This window comes from Rhea pennata, chromosome 1, assembly GCF_028389875.1.
Source record: "Rhea pennata isolate bPtePen1 chromosome 1, bPtePen1.pri, whole genome shotgun sequence".
Taxonomy (NCBI): Eukaryota; Metazoa; Chordata; class Aves; order Rheiformes; family Rheidae; genus Rhea; species Rhea pennata.
In genome coordinates this window covers 134714146-134730902 of record NC_084663.1, presented here as the reverse complement: position 1 = coordinate 134730902, position 16757 = coordinate 134714146, and the positions used below count along the sequence as shown (strand labels likewise).

Here is a 16757-nt window from a genome sequence, read left to right as displayed (position 1 = left end):
CGCGTTAGTTGGTCCAGGCCAAAAGCAAGCCCTGTTCGAACACTTTAATGGAGTAGCCAGTTAAGTTCCAGTTCCCAGTAACGCTCCTCTTCTCAGAGTAGTTTACTGCTGTAAACATAGCAATGCTGTCTCAGCACCTAAGAATTTGGCACTCACTGCAGACAGCAGGAGTACAAAGCTCCAAAGGCAGCAGTGCTGTGCCTGAGCTGGAAAAAACACTGCAGCATTTATAGAGACCTTCAGGCAAAAACTTTGGATGCCAGAATATCTTAATGGTCAGGCAAAGCCCTTGCAGATTGTCTGGCCCTTGTCTTCCACAGTCAGTTCACCAAGGACTGTGCAAGACCACAGAAATATCCTGTTTTCTCTAATGATCTTTGGATCAGGTGTTTTGTATATGAGGATGATGATTATTTTCATGTTTTAGTACTGTTCAGTCATAGTTAATTTGGAAATCCTGGCAAGGCTTCCTTGAGTGTTGGATATTTCACCACCTACATTGGCCAAAGCAGCCCACACCTGCTGGTCCCCAGGATATGTTCTGTGCTCTGTCTGTTTTTACAGACATTTGGATAAAGCTTGAGATAGATGGAGGATGGGATAGGGTTTGCTTATCTCTGTTACATGGATTGTTTTGAGAAAGTGTTCAGCCAGCTGAGGTGACTCCTTACACTGTAAAATTATGTGAGGAATTTCAAGTGTTGACAGGACACCTGGTGCTTTATAGGAAGGAACATTTTGTTGCAGAAATTAAAAAAAAAGAAGAAGAAAAAAAGAAAAAAATTGCTTTTGGCAGCCTTCTATTTGTATACACAATGGTCTATTTCCAGACTACCTTTTCATATTAAATCACAGAAATACTTTTTAAGCTTCTGTTTACAACTGCTTTGTAAGAAAAGTGATTTTTTTAAAATAAACTCCACTGTTTTGGCTGCAGATTAACATGTGTTGTATAAACAGTGTATTAGATACTGAAGAAGTCCATAATAAAACTGAAAGTCTTCTATAACATAAAAGATTTTGCCATCTGCCACTTTAATATAATACAAGTGGATTATCCTCCTCTGTCTTGAAAATTATATATTAAATCTAAAATGGCCAGATGAAATAAATTATGGTTTAAGAAGTGGTGGAAACTAGCACAGTTGGAATTGAATTTGGGAGTAGCTGATGGATACCATAAACTTTCTAAAGTTTCTGGGAGGGTGGGAGAAGGGCAAATATCTTAATTAAAATATGTAATAATTTTTGAATTTGGCTTCATATTTAATAAAAAAAACCCACACAATCAAGAATCCAATGCCTGTGTCACCAGTGGAATGTGCATACCCCTTTCTAGCTTATGTTAATCTGGTTTAGTGGAAGTGATGTATTGAAACAGATTGTTAATGCTTCCATCTGGGTCCTGTTCTTTCCTTGCAAATGGGCTAAACATTGCAGCAATTCGTTTATATTTACTGCTTTTTTCCTAAACCTTATCACTAGCTCTCAGACAGCTCAGGAAAAGAAAGCTTATCAAAACTTAAGGGCTGTGCAGTGCTGAGAAAGCAGTCAGCACGCTAAGACCCCGGCACCTTGTTGCATTTGCATCCCTGTGGGTTTTCTGTCTGTCTTATTATTTGTGGTTTCTCTAACAGGCAATAGAAAAGAATTGATGATTCAGTGTGGGATACACTAGAGTCACAAACTGAAATTGAGACATCTTGACTTCTTAGAAATTGCTGTTAGATACAAAAATATGAATGTTTAGAAAGGAGAAAAATACCTCTTAAATGAACTTACGTAGAGTTGATAAAAGATTGCAATAGGCACATCCTGAGCAATAAGCCTATTTAGTATCCTACTTTTTCTTATAGATAAGCTATTCTTAATACCTTTTTCACATCTAAGCAGTGGCATTGTAAGTGATGATTATGGACTATTTCAGAGAGAATTTAATTCCTGTGAGTAGTGCCATTGACTACAATGGGACTATTTCCATGTGTAAAGTTACCGTGGAGCATAATCTGAATCCAGAATATATTCTTTCCCTCTTGCAAAAAATGGTCTTATGTAACAGAAATATGAAAGCTCCATGAAGACCACCTGTAGTGGAAGATCAGTTAGGGATTGTCTTGAAAAGTGAGCCTGAAATCTATATATAATCCAGCATTGCTAAGCAAAAAACCTAGAAATACAAGTGAGGAACTATTTGTAAAGTAATTCAATGGCTTTTTCAAAAATCTCTTTAAAAATCTGAGGCTTTCAAAGCACTTTGTGCTCAAGTGAGTGTTGTGTACCCTTCTAGAAAGGTCCCGGTAAGTGTTGTCATGTGGAGCAGTGAGGTTATGAATGGCTGGTCTAAGATCATACAGTGAAATAACAACCACTTGCAATTCCTAATACTTGCTTGCCATGCTCTAACCATTAGGAACTGTCTGTTCTAATGCTCAATATTGGCCATAGGCTGCGGGTTGGTCACTCCCCTGGCTATGGCCATTCTCAGAGACTTTGTTGGCCACTTTTATCTTCTATCTGGGAGAATGTGGAGGATATGACTATTTCTAGAAAATAAAAATTCTTAAGAAAGAAAGAGAGAGCACTTATCAATAGCTAGATTTTCATCTCTGTGAACAGTGAAGCTCTTTGCAGTCTTTGAAATAGGACATAATGTTACTCTTTTCTGTAGTCATTTATTGTTCTTACCAAAATTAAGATGTTCCCAGACCTGGTTTACAAACTATCTTTTGTACTGCTGAGAGTGTTTTAACCTCTGAGCAAGATTTTCATTTCCAAACTAGTACAACTGATGCAGCCTTGGATGTGGACGCAGAAATTTACTACATTTGATTGACATGAATTAGACTCTTCCATTTAACCACCTTTATACTGCTACAACTGAATTTTCCTTTGGAAGACCATATTGCATAAGCAATATAAGCATAATGGGGAGGTTAGATTCTGAAGTTTTATAAACCAGTGTTAAAGATTTTTAAACCCTACTGTAATGATGTGATCAGAGAAACATTTCTTTAGGACATTTACTGCTGTGCTGAAGGAAGCTTTTTTGCTGTGTTTCTGATTGAGAAATGAGCTGCTCAAAGACTATACTAAGCATGCAATAAGAACAATCAAAAAGTACAATTAAGTAAAAGGAACCCACCTTAATTGGAACACTTTCTCCTTGCACACCACTATAGAGTTCAGACAGAAATGTTTCGGAGTCAGTCTCACTCTTCCCACAAGCAGAAGGCTACAGGGACTGGTTTCACCCCTCGTCCAAAGCAGAGATGGGAAGGAAATCTGTGAAGGTTCCTCTGTGCCCCTCTTCCCCCACCCCCCCAAAAAAAGGTGTATTGCTCCTCCTTTTGTCAATGCCATGTTATGTCTAAGAATATTAGACTGGTTCCCTCCCTGCAGAAGCATACTTCAAGCAGCTTCCTCCTTTGGAATATTCTCCATGTATTTTCAGTAGTCAGCAAGGTAGAAGATATTACTCTTTAAGGAGAAAGTTCAGACTCCGAAATCTCACAGTGTTACCACTGGAAATTTCCAATATCCCCTTGGAGGATTTTTCTGTTAAAATCAATGTGGGGACAGTGTGGGGGGATACCAGGTTGTAGGAGTGCTTGCAGAGCCTCTAAAGCCTTGTCTAGAGAAGATTCCTGGATTAGCTGTATCAGAAAACCCTTGCACTGATGCAGTTGCAGTTTATATATAAAGATTTTTGCCTAGGTTAAGTAGTGTCAGCCCTTGAACAAAATCCGCTGCAGCAGCATACAGATTTTTCTGTATCATCAAATACTGCAAATCACTGACCAAGCTTCCACGTGAGGGAGAAGCTCCAAAGAGTTACAGCTCGCTCTGTCCGAGCGCTTGTTGTCTGCCCACCCTGTGAATGAATCTGCACCGCAGGAACAAGCGGAATTCAGTGTACAAGTACTGAATACGAACACCGCTATTTTTTTGCACTCTAAGCAAAATACACAGAAATGGCCTGTTTTGCGTGCCACTAGGTGGCACTTTAGGGACACGGCAGTCGCTTGGTTTTCTTCGTTACACATGGGCTGCCTCACCAGAACTGGTGGGATTTTTTTTGTTTTATTTTTTGTTTTTTGGGGTTTTTTTGTTTTTTGGTCAAATGTAGCCATTTATTTATTTCACTGTCTGCCTGCACTGTCCAGGCTGCTGGGCTTTGCATACCTGGCTGAGGTATGCACTCACTATCCTGACAGCAGGGAGTAACAGCCAGCCCCGTGGTTCCAACCTAAGCCAGCAGGTATGAAGCCCTCTAGTAGTCATGGTTGTTAAGCTACCAGCCACATCTCCACACTCATATAGCCAGTGAGAAATAGGTGCAGCCCCATTAGGAATTGTGCTAGTCGATTGTTGGAAGCTTTGAAATCATACCCTTTGGGCATCAGCATCAGCACTCTGTTTTGTATTTGCTTCCAGCACGACACAAAGTTTGCCCTTTTACCCATTTCAGTTTTTTTCAATTTAAAATAATATTCTCTCCTCCAGTGAGGCCATTTTTTTGATCATGTTGGGTTCTGGTTTGTTTTTTTCCTCCTCCAGGTCTTGTTACCTTATTCTGATTTCTATTTTCCTGTTTACTTGTAATTGACAGTGTGGAGTACAAGTCTATTAGTCATTTCTGTATTACTTGCTCAGGCTGATTCTTGAAAAGTTGCGTTTTAACTGTATATGAACATTCACAAGGTCCATCTCTCATTCTGTGGAATAAGGTACTGTGTTCTTGCCTTGCAGGCAAGGTTTAATGTTGACTGCGACTTTGCCAGACTACTATTACCAGTGCTTAGAAACTTGATTTCTTTCAAATATATAGAAAGTGATCCTAGAAATCAGGGAGTTTATGGGGTATTCAGCTTATTAACAAAGAAATGCTGTGTTGCATAATATGCTTTTCTAAAGATCTTTGATTTTTGTAGACAGAACAGAATATTGCTGTCTTCCATTTTGCCCTCCTATATCATAGAATCAGCAAGGTTGGAAGGGACCTCTGGAGATCGTCTAGTCACTGGTTGTAACAGAATCTTTTCAATCCATGAAGTGATTTCCAGAATTGAAATGCTAAAATCTAATAGTTATTAAAATCCAAGTGTTTAAAATATTAATATTCAAAAACTCCTGGAAAATTAGAGTAGACTTATTTTCTAGCATCAGATAACAGTGCAGATATAGCACTTGGAAGAGCAGGAGAGAAATCTTGTCAGCCGAGACACATTTTCCTGCTCTCCAGAGGAATTGCGCGTGCATTTAGAAGGAGATCACAAATCGCACTCCTCTGTGCACATGTTCGACATCATATAGTTGAAGAACAGCAGTAGCCTGACAGAACTCCTTTTCCCCTGCAGCTTTTTGTTGAGCTCTTATTGTTTTTGTTATGAAAGAAATGGAAGTGGTATAAAAAAGATCCTCTTTTTTTTTAAACATACCAAATTCTGTACATTCTGTCTTTTTTTAAACTTATGATTAAGCACTGTGAAACTTTTTACTGCTACAGAACTTGATGAGTCTAAGCAACAGGAGGTTAGACTCTTCAGTGCATGACAAATTATTGTTGGTAGGATTTTGGCCCCGTTAAAGTTTGGGTTTTACTTTGCACTTTTTTGTTTTAGACACAAACTTTTTTTTTTCTTTGAAGAAATGAGCCATTTTTGAGAAAAGATCGTGATGGCAGATTGCCTATCCTGCCTGGAGGCCCTTGTCAGTTGGGCTCTGTCCTCACAGAATTGGGGAAGAGCAGAAGAGGCGGGAGCTGAGCGTCCTCCACCTTCCTGCTCCTTCCTTCCCTCCCCTTCTTGAAGAGCCACCTGATAGCTTCTTTATGGAAAATGGCCTTACCAAATTTTCATGGTATGCCAGGGACAAATACCTCCAGATTCTGGTACCCTTCCTTAGCAGAAGTGCTGCACCATGTCCTGGTAAAGCAAACTCCAAAGGTACTGGAAGACTGGGAGGCAGCGAAAGAAAAGGGTTTGTGCTCCACTTTACACCTGTGGAAGAAAGTTATTGGAGGTGGGGTGTTTTGTTTGCCTTAAGTGTAGACCCATGTTTTAAGTCTTAACCTAGGTTTCTATTTGGGAGGAAGGAAGGAAGGAAGGAAAGAGATTATTGGCTTCTTTTATAACTTATATTTTTAGTAACTTTATAGTAATTTTTGGTATCTTTCATACTTTTTCGTTCTAGCCCTACATATTTCAAAGGCAGAGGCTTAGTCCAATGAATTTTCATCAGTTTCAGGAGATGATAAGGTGACAAGGTGCAACCAAGATCTTTCTAGCTTTTATTCCTCACCCTGCCCCAGGCCTTAGTTTTTTCTATGAGTCTTTAGGCGATAAGGGTAACTCTGGAAGATGTCGTGGGCACTAGGTCATTTATATTCAGAGGCATGGTTCCTAACATTTCACAGAAAAAAGCTTTTTTCTTGTTTTGCTATCAAAATAAAAAGAAAGAAAATAGTGGCATTAAAAATCTACAAAAGACGTATGTCATCCATTCAGCTGTCATGCTAGATCTCTATTTCCTGCGCTGTTGAATTGTTAAGGTAACTTTTCTGTGTATAATGTTTCCTTTCATTGACTTTATTGTATGTGACTGCTAGTCATTTTCTGGGTGTAGCAATGACTGATTTGTTGTTACAGACAGAGCAAGTATCCGAGGTTGAATTACATCCTCAGTTGAATAGACCCACATCACAGACAGAAGAAAACAGTTCAACAAAGAAGGTGAGACCTGCACATGTTGTTCTATTGTCGAGTGATTTGCCTTCATCAACAAATGTCGTTATTTTAGCTTTTAAAGCAATTAAACTGGGGGTTAGGGTTATATTTTTACATGTTTATCTTCTACGGAGGTCAAGGCGCTAGGGAGAACTGGGATCATGTGTGACATCAGCTCAGATAAATCATTAAGAAAGCTCTCAGTACATACACATCAGTGTATGTGCTTTAAGAAGGGCAGCTTGCCATTTGTTTTGAATCAATAGGGACTTGTGGAGCCTTAGGGAAGACAAAAGAGAATTTGATTGTTTTTGACCTGTTTCACTGTAAATCTTCCAAATTGTGACACACTTCTTGCTTCCGGTTATTAAAGATTCGATTTTGATCCCATATAAACACTCCTGTTTGCTAGAGGTCAGAATCTGCTACTAAATGTGCATAGAATTTGAGAGATTTCCTCGAATGCTTGCTTAAGATGTACGTTTTTCTATTATGTTTTTGCATGAGCATGTAATTTGTATAAATTAATCACTAAAATTGCAATGACAGTCTTCACAGAGCCTCACTCATGGATAGAGCGGCTTTAAGCAAACGTTTTCCTAGCTGTACTCATGCTGCCACTGCCTCCTCCTACAGATTTTTGATAGAGGGCAGCTGGAGATTGCCCCAGCCCCTACTGCAGCCAGGGGGCACCTGCAAAATCTTTGCTCAGCTCAGGCAAGAAGTGTTGGCAGGTGCTATATCTAGCATATACCTTGCCCTAGGGAGCATCAATATGCTTCATGCCCTAACGGGGGGCACTGACAAATGCCCCAGCATAATTTTTCTGTGTACAGTAGGGCTTTTCAGGCAGCGTCCTTGGTCCACTTGTGTTCACTGCCTGCTACTTTGAGCTGAGCCCCACATTTTGCTGGCTCTGCTTTGCACCTCTCCTGGGAAAATTAAATTCTTTTGGTCCACCTGCTTCATAGTCAGTGTCTTCTCAGCATACAGAGAAGCCACAGGCTGTGGGATGGAGGTTGTGGGTGAAGTGCTGACTGTGGCCTTTAAAGGGCTGATGCCTCAGCAGTCTGTCAAAGAGCCCCTGTGGAAGGATCTGCTTTTAGGAACTGGTGTTTCTTCCAGTATTGTGTTTGAAGTGGGAGAGGAATTTACCCTATGAATTTTGGAGTTTTTTGGCAGTTTAAGATAGTCATGGATTATGTATTTGGCATCCTAACAGTTTATAGTTGCAGAAGTCAGACACAGGTTCCTTGCTTGCTCTACATCATCTGTTTACAGAGAGCTACACACAAGCATAGGGTTTCTGAGCACAGTATTATCTGAGATCTGTGCAGTGCTGGTGTCCTGAGCAAAAGATCTCGTAACGTTTAAAAATTTTTTTTCAAGTAATGGTGAAAGTGTTAGTAATTTGGGTATTTTAATATCAAAATTCCTTGTCCCTTACAATTCTAATTCCTCTAATAATTCTAATTCTAATTATTGATGGATTTATGTTGTTTTCATTCCATATCACTCATAGTAATCTCTTCTGCTGAGCCAGGCTGAATACCTTTTTTTTTTCCTAAGACTGCTGGCTCAGTTCAAAGTAGGCCACCTCATTTAATTTTTTCCTATTTTATTAGCATTTGGCCAAAACATAGTAAGATAGCCTAGTCCAGCAAAAGGCACACTGCATGAGTGAAAATAAAACGGGTTCTGTTCTTGACTGTGACACTAAATACCTTTGTCACGTCACTCTATCTTTTTTTCTACCCTTAGCTTTCTCGTTCATGAAATGGGACAATAATGCGTATATCCCTTGTAAAAGAGATCTTATAAAAGTCACTGAAAAGTAGCATATTTATATTGCAGTATTGAAACAGCTATAAAGTTTTAAACCACTTCCATTGTGAAAGAAAGGCTGTCTTAATTTAAAATAGTGAAAACTCTTCTTACTGTTAAAGACATAAAAATCCAAGACTTTTTGTTTTACCTATAAGTCAGACTATCTCTTCAAGGCAAACTGTCAAGAAAAAAACCTGATCATCTACACATTCAACATGTTAATTTTGCGTGGATAATTATACACATGTGTTTTTCTAGGCTAGTTTCAGTGCTGCTTCATATAAGAGTGGAGGAAAAGAAGGAAGAGAATCCATGCCAAAGAGTGAGGCATCAAGGCAGTAAACTGAGGTGCAAGTGATTGATTATCAATTCTTAGCAGATATGCACAATTAAAAGTAAATCTTACTTTGATTTAAATGCTTTTGAGCCAATTGGGAACTAGTGTATGTGTTTGTACATAGAGCTGTACAGTCCAGTTTTGAGGAGTCTGTAACCCAGGTGAAGACAAAACAGAAGTGTAATAGCTTCATTCATTAGGGGGTTGTAGGGGTTATTGTTTCTTTGAACAAAGTCAAAAAAAACTAAGAGGCTTTTACCAAATTTAAATTAAGCTTTTTTTAAATTATGAAATTACCTCTTTAAATTATGAAATCTTAGATTGGACATCAGCAATTTCTGCATCTTCCCAGGCTTAGTAACTGGACATCTATTGCCTGACTTAACCTTACTGTGCTTGTCCCTTACAGGAGGTGGTGCTTGCTCAGCCGCCCTCCAAACCCGTCCGCAGGAAGTTCCGGCCTGAGACGCAGGCACTGGAGAACCCCGAGCTTTCTCCCACCATAAATGTGACCTCTTCCTTGCCAGCAGTTAAGCCTCACCTCCCAGTCCAAAAGTAAAAACCCATACCAAGCATGTCAAACTGCACCATGAGATCTGATGTAACTGGGGTTGTTTTTTGTGTAATTCCTGTGCTTGATGCTTCCAGTTTTGCAAGTTCATCATGAGATACAGGCCTCTGAGATCTAGATTTGCCCACTCAGATACAGACTAAGTCTGTACTGACTGTGAGTGGTAGTATTTGATTGATGGCCTCTTCAAAATGTACCAATTTTCCCACCTCTCTGCCTATTAAGCATGTCTGAAGATCAAGCCTCGTTGTTCAGCCAACATCTCTAGCAGAGATCTCTTTTTAACTCTATGAGTGTGTGTTTTCACTTTGCACAAGTCTATTAATTTTACTCATTCATTTTGACAGATACAATCATTTCAATGTGCAGGAACTGGAGTTCCAGATTGCTTGGTCATATCCTTGTGGTATTTCTCCATAGCAAGGAATGGTAGAAATGAGCTCGTCATTGGTATGAGCTGAGCCGTAGACATCATGACAATCCAATAACTGCCAAGTGCAGTGTATGTTATTTTGCTCTCCTCAGTGTAACTGCTGAAGCTGTCACGAACAAAGAGTTCTAGGGACTTCAGCGTATATTTATTTGATAGCTATGTGGAAGGAGCTGTACTACTGAGGCATGGTAAGTGAAGGCACTTGAAGGCCTTTAGGGCCTATACGTCTCCCGCAGCTGAAACAGTGCACAGATGTTATGGCTTGCCTTCACTCAAAGCCTTTCAAAGACATCTAGCTCAATCTGAAACAAAGCCACACTGCCCAAATCAGTCAAGCTTTTCTTGGCAAACTTTATCAGTAGTCTGAATCTGTGCTGCGAAATTGGAGATTAGACTGAATAATAGGACTCCTAGGATGCCCTCAAAGTGCTGTTTTGTGCTTTGGGAATGTGTGCGCCGTAGTGGTTCAAAGAAAGATAACAACATTTGTTAACTTCTCAACTTAATCCAGTCTCGTCTGCATCTTTCCTAAAATGTTTAAATGACGGTGGGGATAGATCTCTGTGTTGTTTTTTTTGTTTGTTTTGTTTTCCCCTATCATAATTACTCTAGAGCCTATGGAGAGTGGTTTGAAGCAAAATAGTTAAGCAGAAAAATAGCAATTTGCTGGAAGATAATTGCATAAAAACTAGCTTATTCCAGGAAACAGCAGTTCTGTTGCAAAGATCACTGCCATCAGCTCTGTTTAAAGAAAGAGCTAACGGGGTGTACCACTGTGGAGTTATTTAGGATGGGCATCTGTTTTAGACTATGTTGTCGTTAAAGAGTTGTTGATGCCTCATGTAAGACTTTTAAATAATCTATTTAGAAGAGGGGTTGCTTATTCAGCCGGTATTTTATGCTTTCTTTCCTTTTTCCTGTTTTTACTTCTGTTGGTAAGTTGATTCTTATGTACTGAACTGTCTTGTTTTCTACCTGTCTGCTTAACTGTAATTTACTCCAAACCACTTACCATGGGCTATGCAGTAGTAATAACAGGAAAAAAATCTTTCTTTAAGCAGCAAAAGAGGTGAGGGAAGTCTGTAATTCACCTACCTGTTTCTCTTTGTGACATCAGATGGTTTTGTGGAAGTGACTGCTTTGAAAAAAAAAAAGATTAATTTTTCAAGTAGCAGAATCAGCTGTGCTCTGAAAAATCTAAGACAATATTTTCATGCAGATGTCCTTTCTTTCCAAATAAAATGTTTTTTTATTTTCTGTTAACTGCTTATGAATCACTAAACTCTACTGTTTGAAAAAGAGCTAGAGAAAAGATTCTTCAAAAAATACTATGCAAGGATTATTATTAGGCTGAATCAGACTCCAGTGATTTTAAAATAATTGAGACAGCCTAGAATGTTTGTCATTCAGCTTAACAAGTGTGACCGTTTTACTTTCAAACAGTCCACCTGATTCAGCCGTCTGACTTCAGTGTTATATTTTTGTTCCTTAGATTTGTAGTTTCTACTCCTTAAAGTGTAGTCCAGTGTGTATAGAAGCACAAAATGGATGGTTGATCTTCTGGCATCAGCTGCTATTGAGGCTCCTAATTGAAATGTTTTGTATTTATCTGTCTGGCAGACAGTCTTCCAAGCAGAAAAGGGCTATTCAGACTGCCATACGAAAAAACAAAGAAGCCAATGCTGTGCTAGCCAGGTTGAACAGTGAGCTCCAGCAGCAGCTGAAGGTAAGGAATGCATTGAAAAATCCCGATGACAGTGCTCCTGGCAATCAGTTATGTGTCACCTCCAACAGAGCATCTTGTTCCTTTTTCAGGTGAAACCTACTGCATTATTCCCTACTCTCTGGAAGAGAATAGCTAGCAGTACGTGTGGGTAGAATGAGACTTTGTAGAAAGAGCTAAACTCTACTGTTTATGCCTGTGTGCATACAGCTGTCTTGTCAGTTAGAGCAGGTTTATGCTTCTGAAAAAATTAGATAATGTGATGGTATCACACAGGGCAGATGAGCAACTCAAGCAGAACTTTTAATTTTTTCTGATCACTTTTGCCACATAGACACTGATTCCAGAAGTCAGGCATTCGATATACAACAGTGTGGCTGAACTGTGCTTTAAGTGAATACCTAAGACTGATTTTTAATGTTGTCGTCTGGCTTGTATTTTAAAGTATTCTCAAGGAGCTACTTTCTTATAATTATGAGCATTGTTTTTTTTTCTGGTGTCTTAAACCAAGGGTAGTACAAACCTTATCTCCTGCAGCTTTTTCTCCCTTGCATATTATCAACACACTGGTATGGAAAGAGAGGTGAACTTATGTTACAGGGTTCTTTCTAAAACTGCTGACATCAGTCACTAATCACACATTATTATTGGGGGTTGAGAGCTAAATGTGTAACTGTCCACAATACTTCCAGTTCTCAATGGTTTGGAAATGGAACATAGTGACCAGAACTGGCATTCTCTTGCCATTAAACCTACAGCATCCCCCAGGGCTCAGTACTGGATCCCATCCTGTTCAACATCTTCATCAATGACCTGAACGAAGGGACAGAGTGCCTCCTCAGCAAGTTTGCTGATGATACTAAGATGGGAGGAGTGGCTGATACACCTGAGGGCTGTGCTGCCATTCAGAGAGACCTGGACAGGCTGGAGAGCTGGGCAGAGAGGAACCTCATGGGGTTCAACAAGGGCAAGTGCAAGGACCTGCACCTAGGGAGGAATAATCCCAGGCACCAGTACAGGTTGGGGGCTGACCTGCTGGAAAGCAGCTCTGCAGAGAAGGACCTGGGAGTGCTGGTGGATGACAGATTGACCATGAGCCAGCAATGTGCCCTTGTGGCCAAGAAGGCCAATGGTATCCTGGGGTGCATTAGGAAGAGTGTTGCCAGCAGGTCGAGGAAGGTGATCCTGCTCCTCTACTCAGTCCTAGTGAGGCCTCATCTCAAGTACTGTGTCCAGTTCTGGGCTCCCCAGTCCAAGAGAGACATGGAACTACTGGAGGGAGTCCAGTGTAGGGCTATGAAGATGATCAGAGGGCTGGAGCACCTGCCCTGTGAGGAACGGCTGTGAGAGCTGGGCCTCTTCAGCCTGGGGAAAAGAAGCCTGAGGGGGGATCTTATCAGTGTATATAAGTACCTGAGGGAGGGTGTCAAGGGGACGGGGCTAAACTATTTTCAGTTGTCCCATGAGACAGGAAAAAGAGGCAACAGGCACAAACTGAAACACAGGAAGTTCCGTTTGAATATGAGGAGGAATTTCTTCAGTGTGAGAGTGACAGAGCACTGGACCAGGGTGCCCAGGGAGGTTGTGGAGTCTCCTTCTCTGGAGATATTCAAAACCCGCCTGGATGCAGCCCTGTCTAACATGCTCTAAGTGACCCTGCTTGAGCAGGGAAGTTGGACTAGATGATCTACAGAGGTCCCTTCCAACCTCACCCACTCTGTGATTCTGACTGTTGTGAAGAACAGTTGTCAGGTATTTATACAATGTTTTGAGACTACACAGAGTGCCATGTAAACAGTAAAGCCTTGTGTCTAGTAAATGCTCGTGGTTTACTGCACAGCTCTTTACTAGTGCATGTGAGTGTCACAAAACTTACAGTGCATCTCTCTCCATGCTCCAGGAAGTTCATAAGGAACGAATTGCCTTGGAAACACAGTTGGAGCAGCTACGTCCTGTAACAGTCTTGTGACCTTTGGCAAGTTATTCAGCGGCAGTAAGAGAATGCTTGTGCCAAGAGTTTTGCAACGATAAGAGCACAGCACAACTGCGTAAAGCTTTCATCGAGGTGACGGCACTGGGGAAGAACAGGTTGTCAGGTCTCTTTTGTGACCTACTGTGCATGTTGGCCTTGGCAGATGAAGAAGATACAGAAAATAAATATCAAACTGTAGGATATTTCTGAGTGGGGGATGGTTTACCTTCTTCCCACCCTCTTCCCAGTCTAACATGTAAATGTGGACCACTGAAAGGAAATAGCCTAAGAGTATTTTATTTATGTAAAGAATTCCTGATTTATATGCATCCTTGGAGCACCTCTTGCCACAATTATTAAGAGGTACAATTCCAGAATTCTTGTTTAAAACTCACTCTCTGAGGTGAGTTCCTGGATGTTACTTATTCCTGTAGGAGTATATCATGGCAGAGTATCTGTGGGTTTAAAGTAAAACAAAGAATAAAACTTACTGGACATGCAGAGTCTTTATCCACAATCACATGTCAGATAATTATTTTCTTAATACTGTTTATTATTCAATCACGGATGTATTTTAATGTTAGAGGAACTTTATTTTATAAGTATCAAATCATATGAAAGAGCAGTAAAAAATATTAAAATTTGATTATTTTGGAAATTACAAAAAAAAAAAATCTGTTTTTTTTGAGCTATAACTGTTTGCTATCACCAGTGTTTAATCACTTGCTTGCAACTGCTAGTGTCCTTATAAACTGTTAGCATGTTTGAGATCATTGGTTTATTGCTTTCTTGTTTGTTTTCAAATCAACAGTGTAGTTCTTCTAGGAGGTTAAAAATGCATTCTGCTCAGCACTTTTATAAAACCTATTCTATGTATGTTTGTATTAGTCTGCTTTCTTGTCTTAATAGCTGCTGAATTGTTCTAAGGATGTGTACAAGAAATGAGATTGCACAAGTCCTGTATATGAGGTTATAAAATGCTGCGATGGAAATTGCCTCCTACAGCATGCTATCATTAAGGTTCATTTGCACCTTACTGCAGGTGCTACTGATAAGGTGAAGCTGCTAATGCCCATCTGTTTTCTAAATAAGGAAGCAAAGATTAATTTTTAACCTGGGTCTGATGAAGAGCCAAATAAATTCCATGGAAGTTTTTCCATAGATGCAATGGTCGTTGGATTAGGTCTCGGTTCTAGCAGTGGAAGCCAGCTAACTAATTTTTAATTTCTTGGTCCAATACTCAGCAGATAATTTCATAGGTAACGATGTCAGCCGTGCTGCCTTTATGAGTATGTTGCATGCTTCATTGCAATGGAATGTCACCTGCCTGTTAGCCCCCTTAAATGTGACGCTGGATGTGTTTCATATCCTATTGTTCAGTGACCCAATTTAAGTGTATGCATTTGGCTTTCAAAAAATGTGCATTATATTTCTTCCATTTCTGAGATGATGCTTTCTCCCTGCAGCAAATGAATGGCCTTGGGTCAGGGAGAAAGCAGAAACAGGTTTGAAATAACCAGTGGTTGCAGTTGGATATCAAACAGCTAAAAGTTTTACTTAGAGATAAACAAGAATGACATCAACATAAATGCCTAAAAAGGTGGCTAAACAGACTACTTTTGCTGAAAGGATGTGTGATATAGATCCATAAATCCAAAGCTGGAAAAAAAAAGCATTTGCACAATTGTTACTGAAAGTCTATTTTTGTAACATACTACTTTTAATTCAGCTAAGCATCACTGTGTCAACAATAATAACTATTTAGCTATTTCTTTGGATTTGGGACTGCCTGTGTGACTGTTCCATAGCTTAAGGGAGATGGTCATTCATGGTCCATGACGAAATACTAGAATTGCAAACTTTGCCTCTGAGCTGCAAAAGAACTGCTAGGCTCTGGTTATTATCTGGTTATTAGTGGTAGTGTTTAGAAGTTAACATCTTTTTTTGTTTGTTTGTTTGTTTTGCTCATTACACTGAATGATTACTGAAACTTTAAGGAAGTGAAATGCTCTTTGCTTGCTTTTTAGTGTTCACACTGTCATTTGGTTAAAAAGTAACTATTGGAGGAAGGCTTTTCAGTGATTACAAAGAAATGTATAAGTTGCATTTTTAAGGCTGTTGACAATTTTCTTGTGTTCGATAAGAGCTTCCTCCATTTATTTCACCTGGGTTAACCATTAAGGAGATGTTGTTCAAGGGAAGAGTTGAAAAGTCTATTTCACATAGCTTTTTTGGATGTCTCACTTATGAAGTACAATTATTTTCTGTTCATTATAGATTAGGATAGCTGGATAACTGTCAGTGCTGTATTTACTCAGTTATTACTCTACTACAGGAGTTAATAAATTTAAAATTTAACTATTACTGAAGTTATATTTTTAGAGGTGCAATCAAATGCTCCACTCGGCTTCAAGGCCTGGAATAATAGCTGATCTTATGTTCAGTTTGGTGTGGTATCAGCTGTGATGATGATATACTGCTTTATACAGAGATGAAAGCAAAATATTCAAGGAGAAATGGTAATGTGTTATATATATGATGCATGAAATTATTCTCCTCTAGGCCTCAGTACTGCAGCAATCATGGTAATCTATATAAAATGAAAAAGTGACTCTTGTTTTGGGAGGTTGTTACCATTTTGAGAGGGAGCGGGAAGGCATAATGAAGTTACAGGTACTGCTTCTGGCAGCCAGTTGCTCAGCACAGCCATGCCCATGGCTACTATTAATGTACCCTGGCTGGTCCAAATTTACATCTAAGTCCAGTACCACTAAGTTTCTCAAGAAGTATTTTTCCACTGGAAAAACAAGGGTTCAGAGGAGTCACCACTTCTTACAGAAACATTTGCTTGATGAAATTTTGGATGGGAGACGCTCCTAGACCCAAGACAAAGCATCTGGTCAAAATGGGAGATTTCACAGCCATTTTTTTTAATATCTAAGATAACTTCTTGGGCTGCAGGAGAGCAGTGAGCTTTCAGGTCCTTGTTCTACCTGACCTAGAACAGGGACGAGAACCTGCCTGTCCAAGCTTGCAGCCCTACCAGGGGCGAGAGCGCCTTTTTGCTCATCAGGGCTCACTCTCTTCCATTCACTGATTCTTTGGGTATTTGCACAGAGCGGAGGATCACGGTAAGGGAGGCTGCCTGGGAACAGGAGCTAAACACAGC

At 39.8% G+C, this 16757-nt stretch overlaps 1 protein-coding gene across 1 annotated transcript in view; it reads left to right on the top strand.

The window, feature by feature from the left end:
* Nucleotides 1–14169, top strand: part of REPS2 (RALBP1 associated Eps domain containing 2) — a 97516-nt gene extending 83347 nt beyond the window's left edge. The window contains exons 16-19 of the mRNA XM_062577489.1: nt 6648–6731; nt 9299–9444; nt 11514–11619; nt 13517–14169. Coding sequence (XP_062433473.1) covers nt 6648–6731; nt 9299–9444; nt 11514–11619; nt 13517–13585 — 405 coding nt within the window. The 3' untranslated portion in view covers nt 13586–14169. The remainder of the gene's footprint in view (nt 1–6647; nt 6732–9298; nt 9445–11513; nt 11620–13516) is intronic.
* Nucleotides 14170–16757: the final 2588 nt, after the last annotated feature.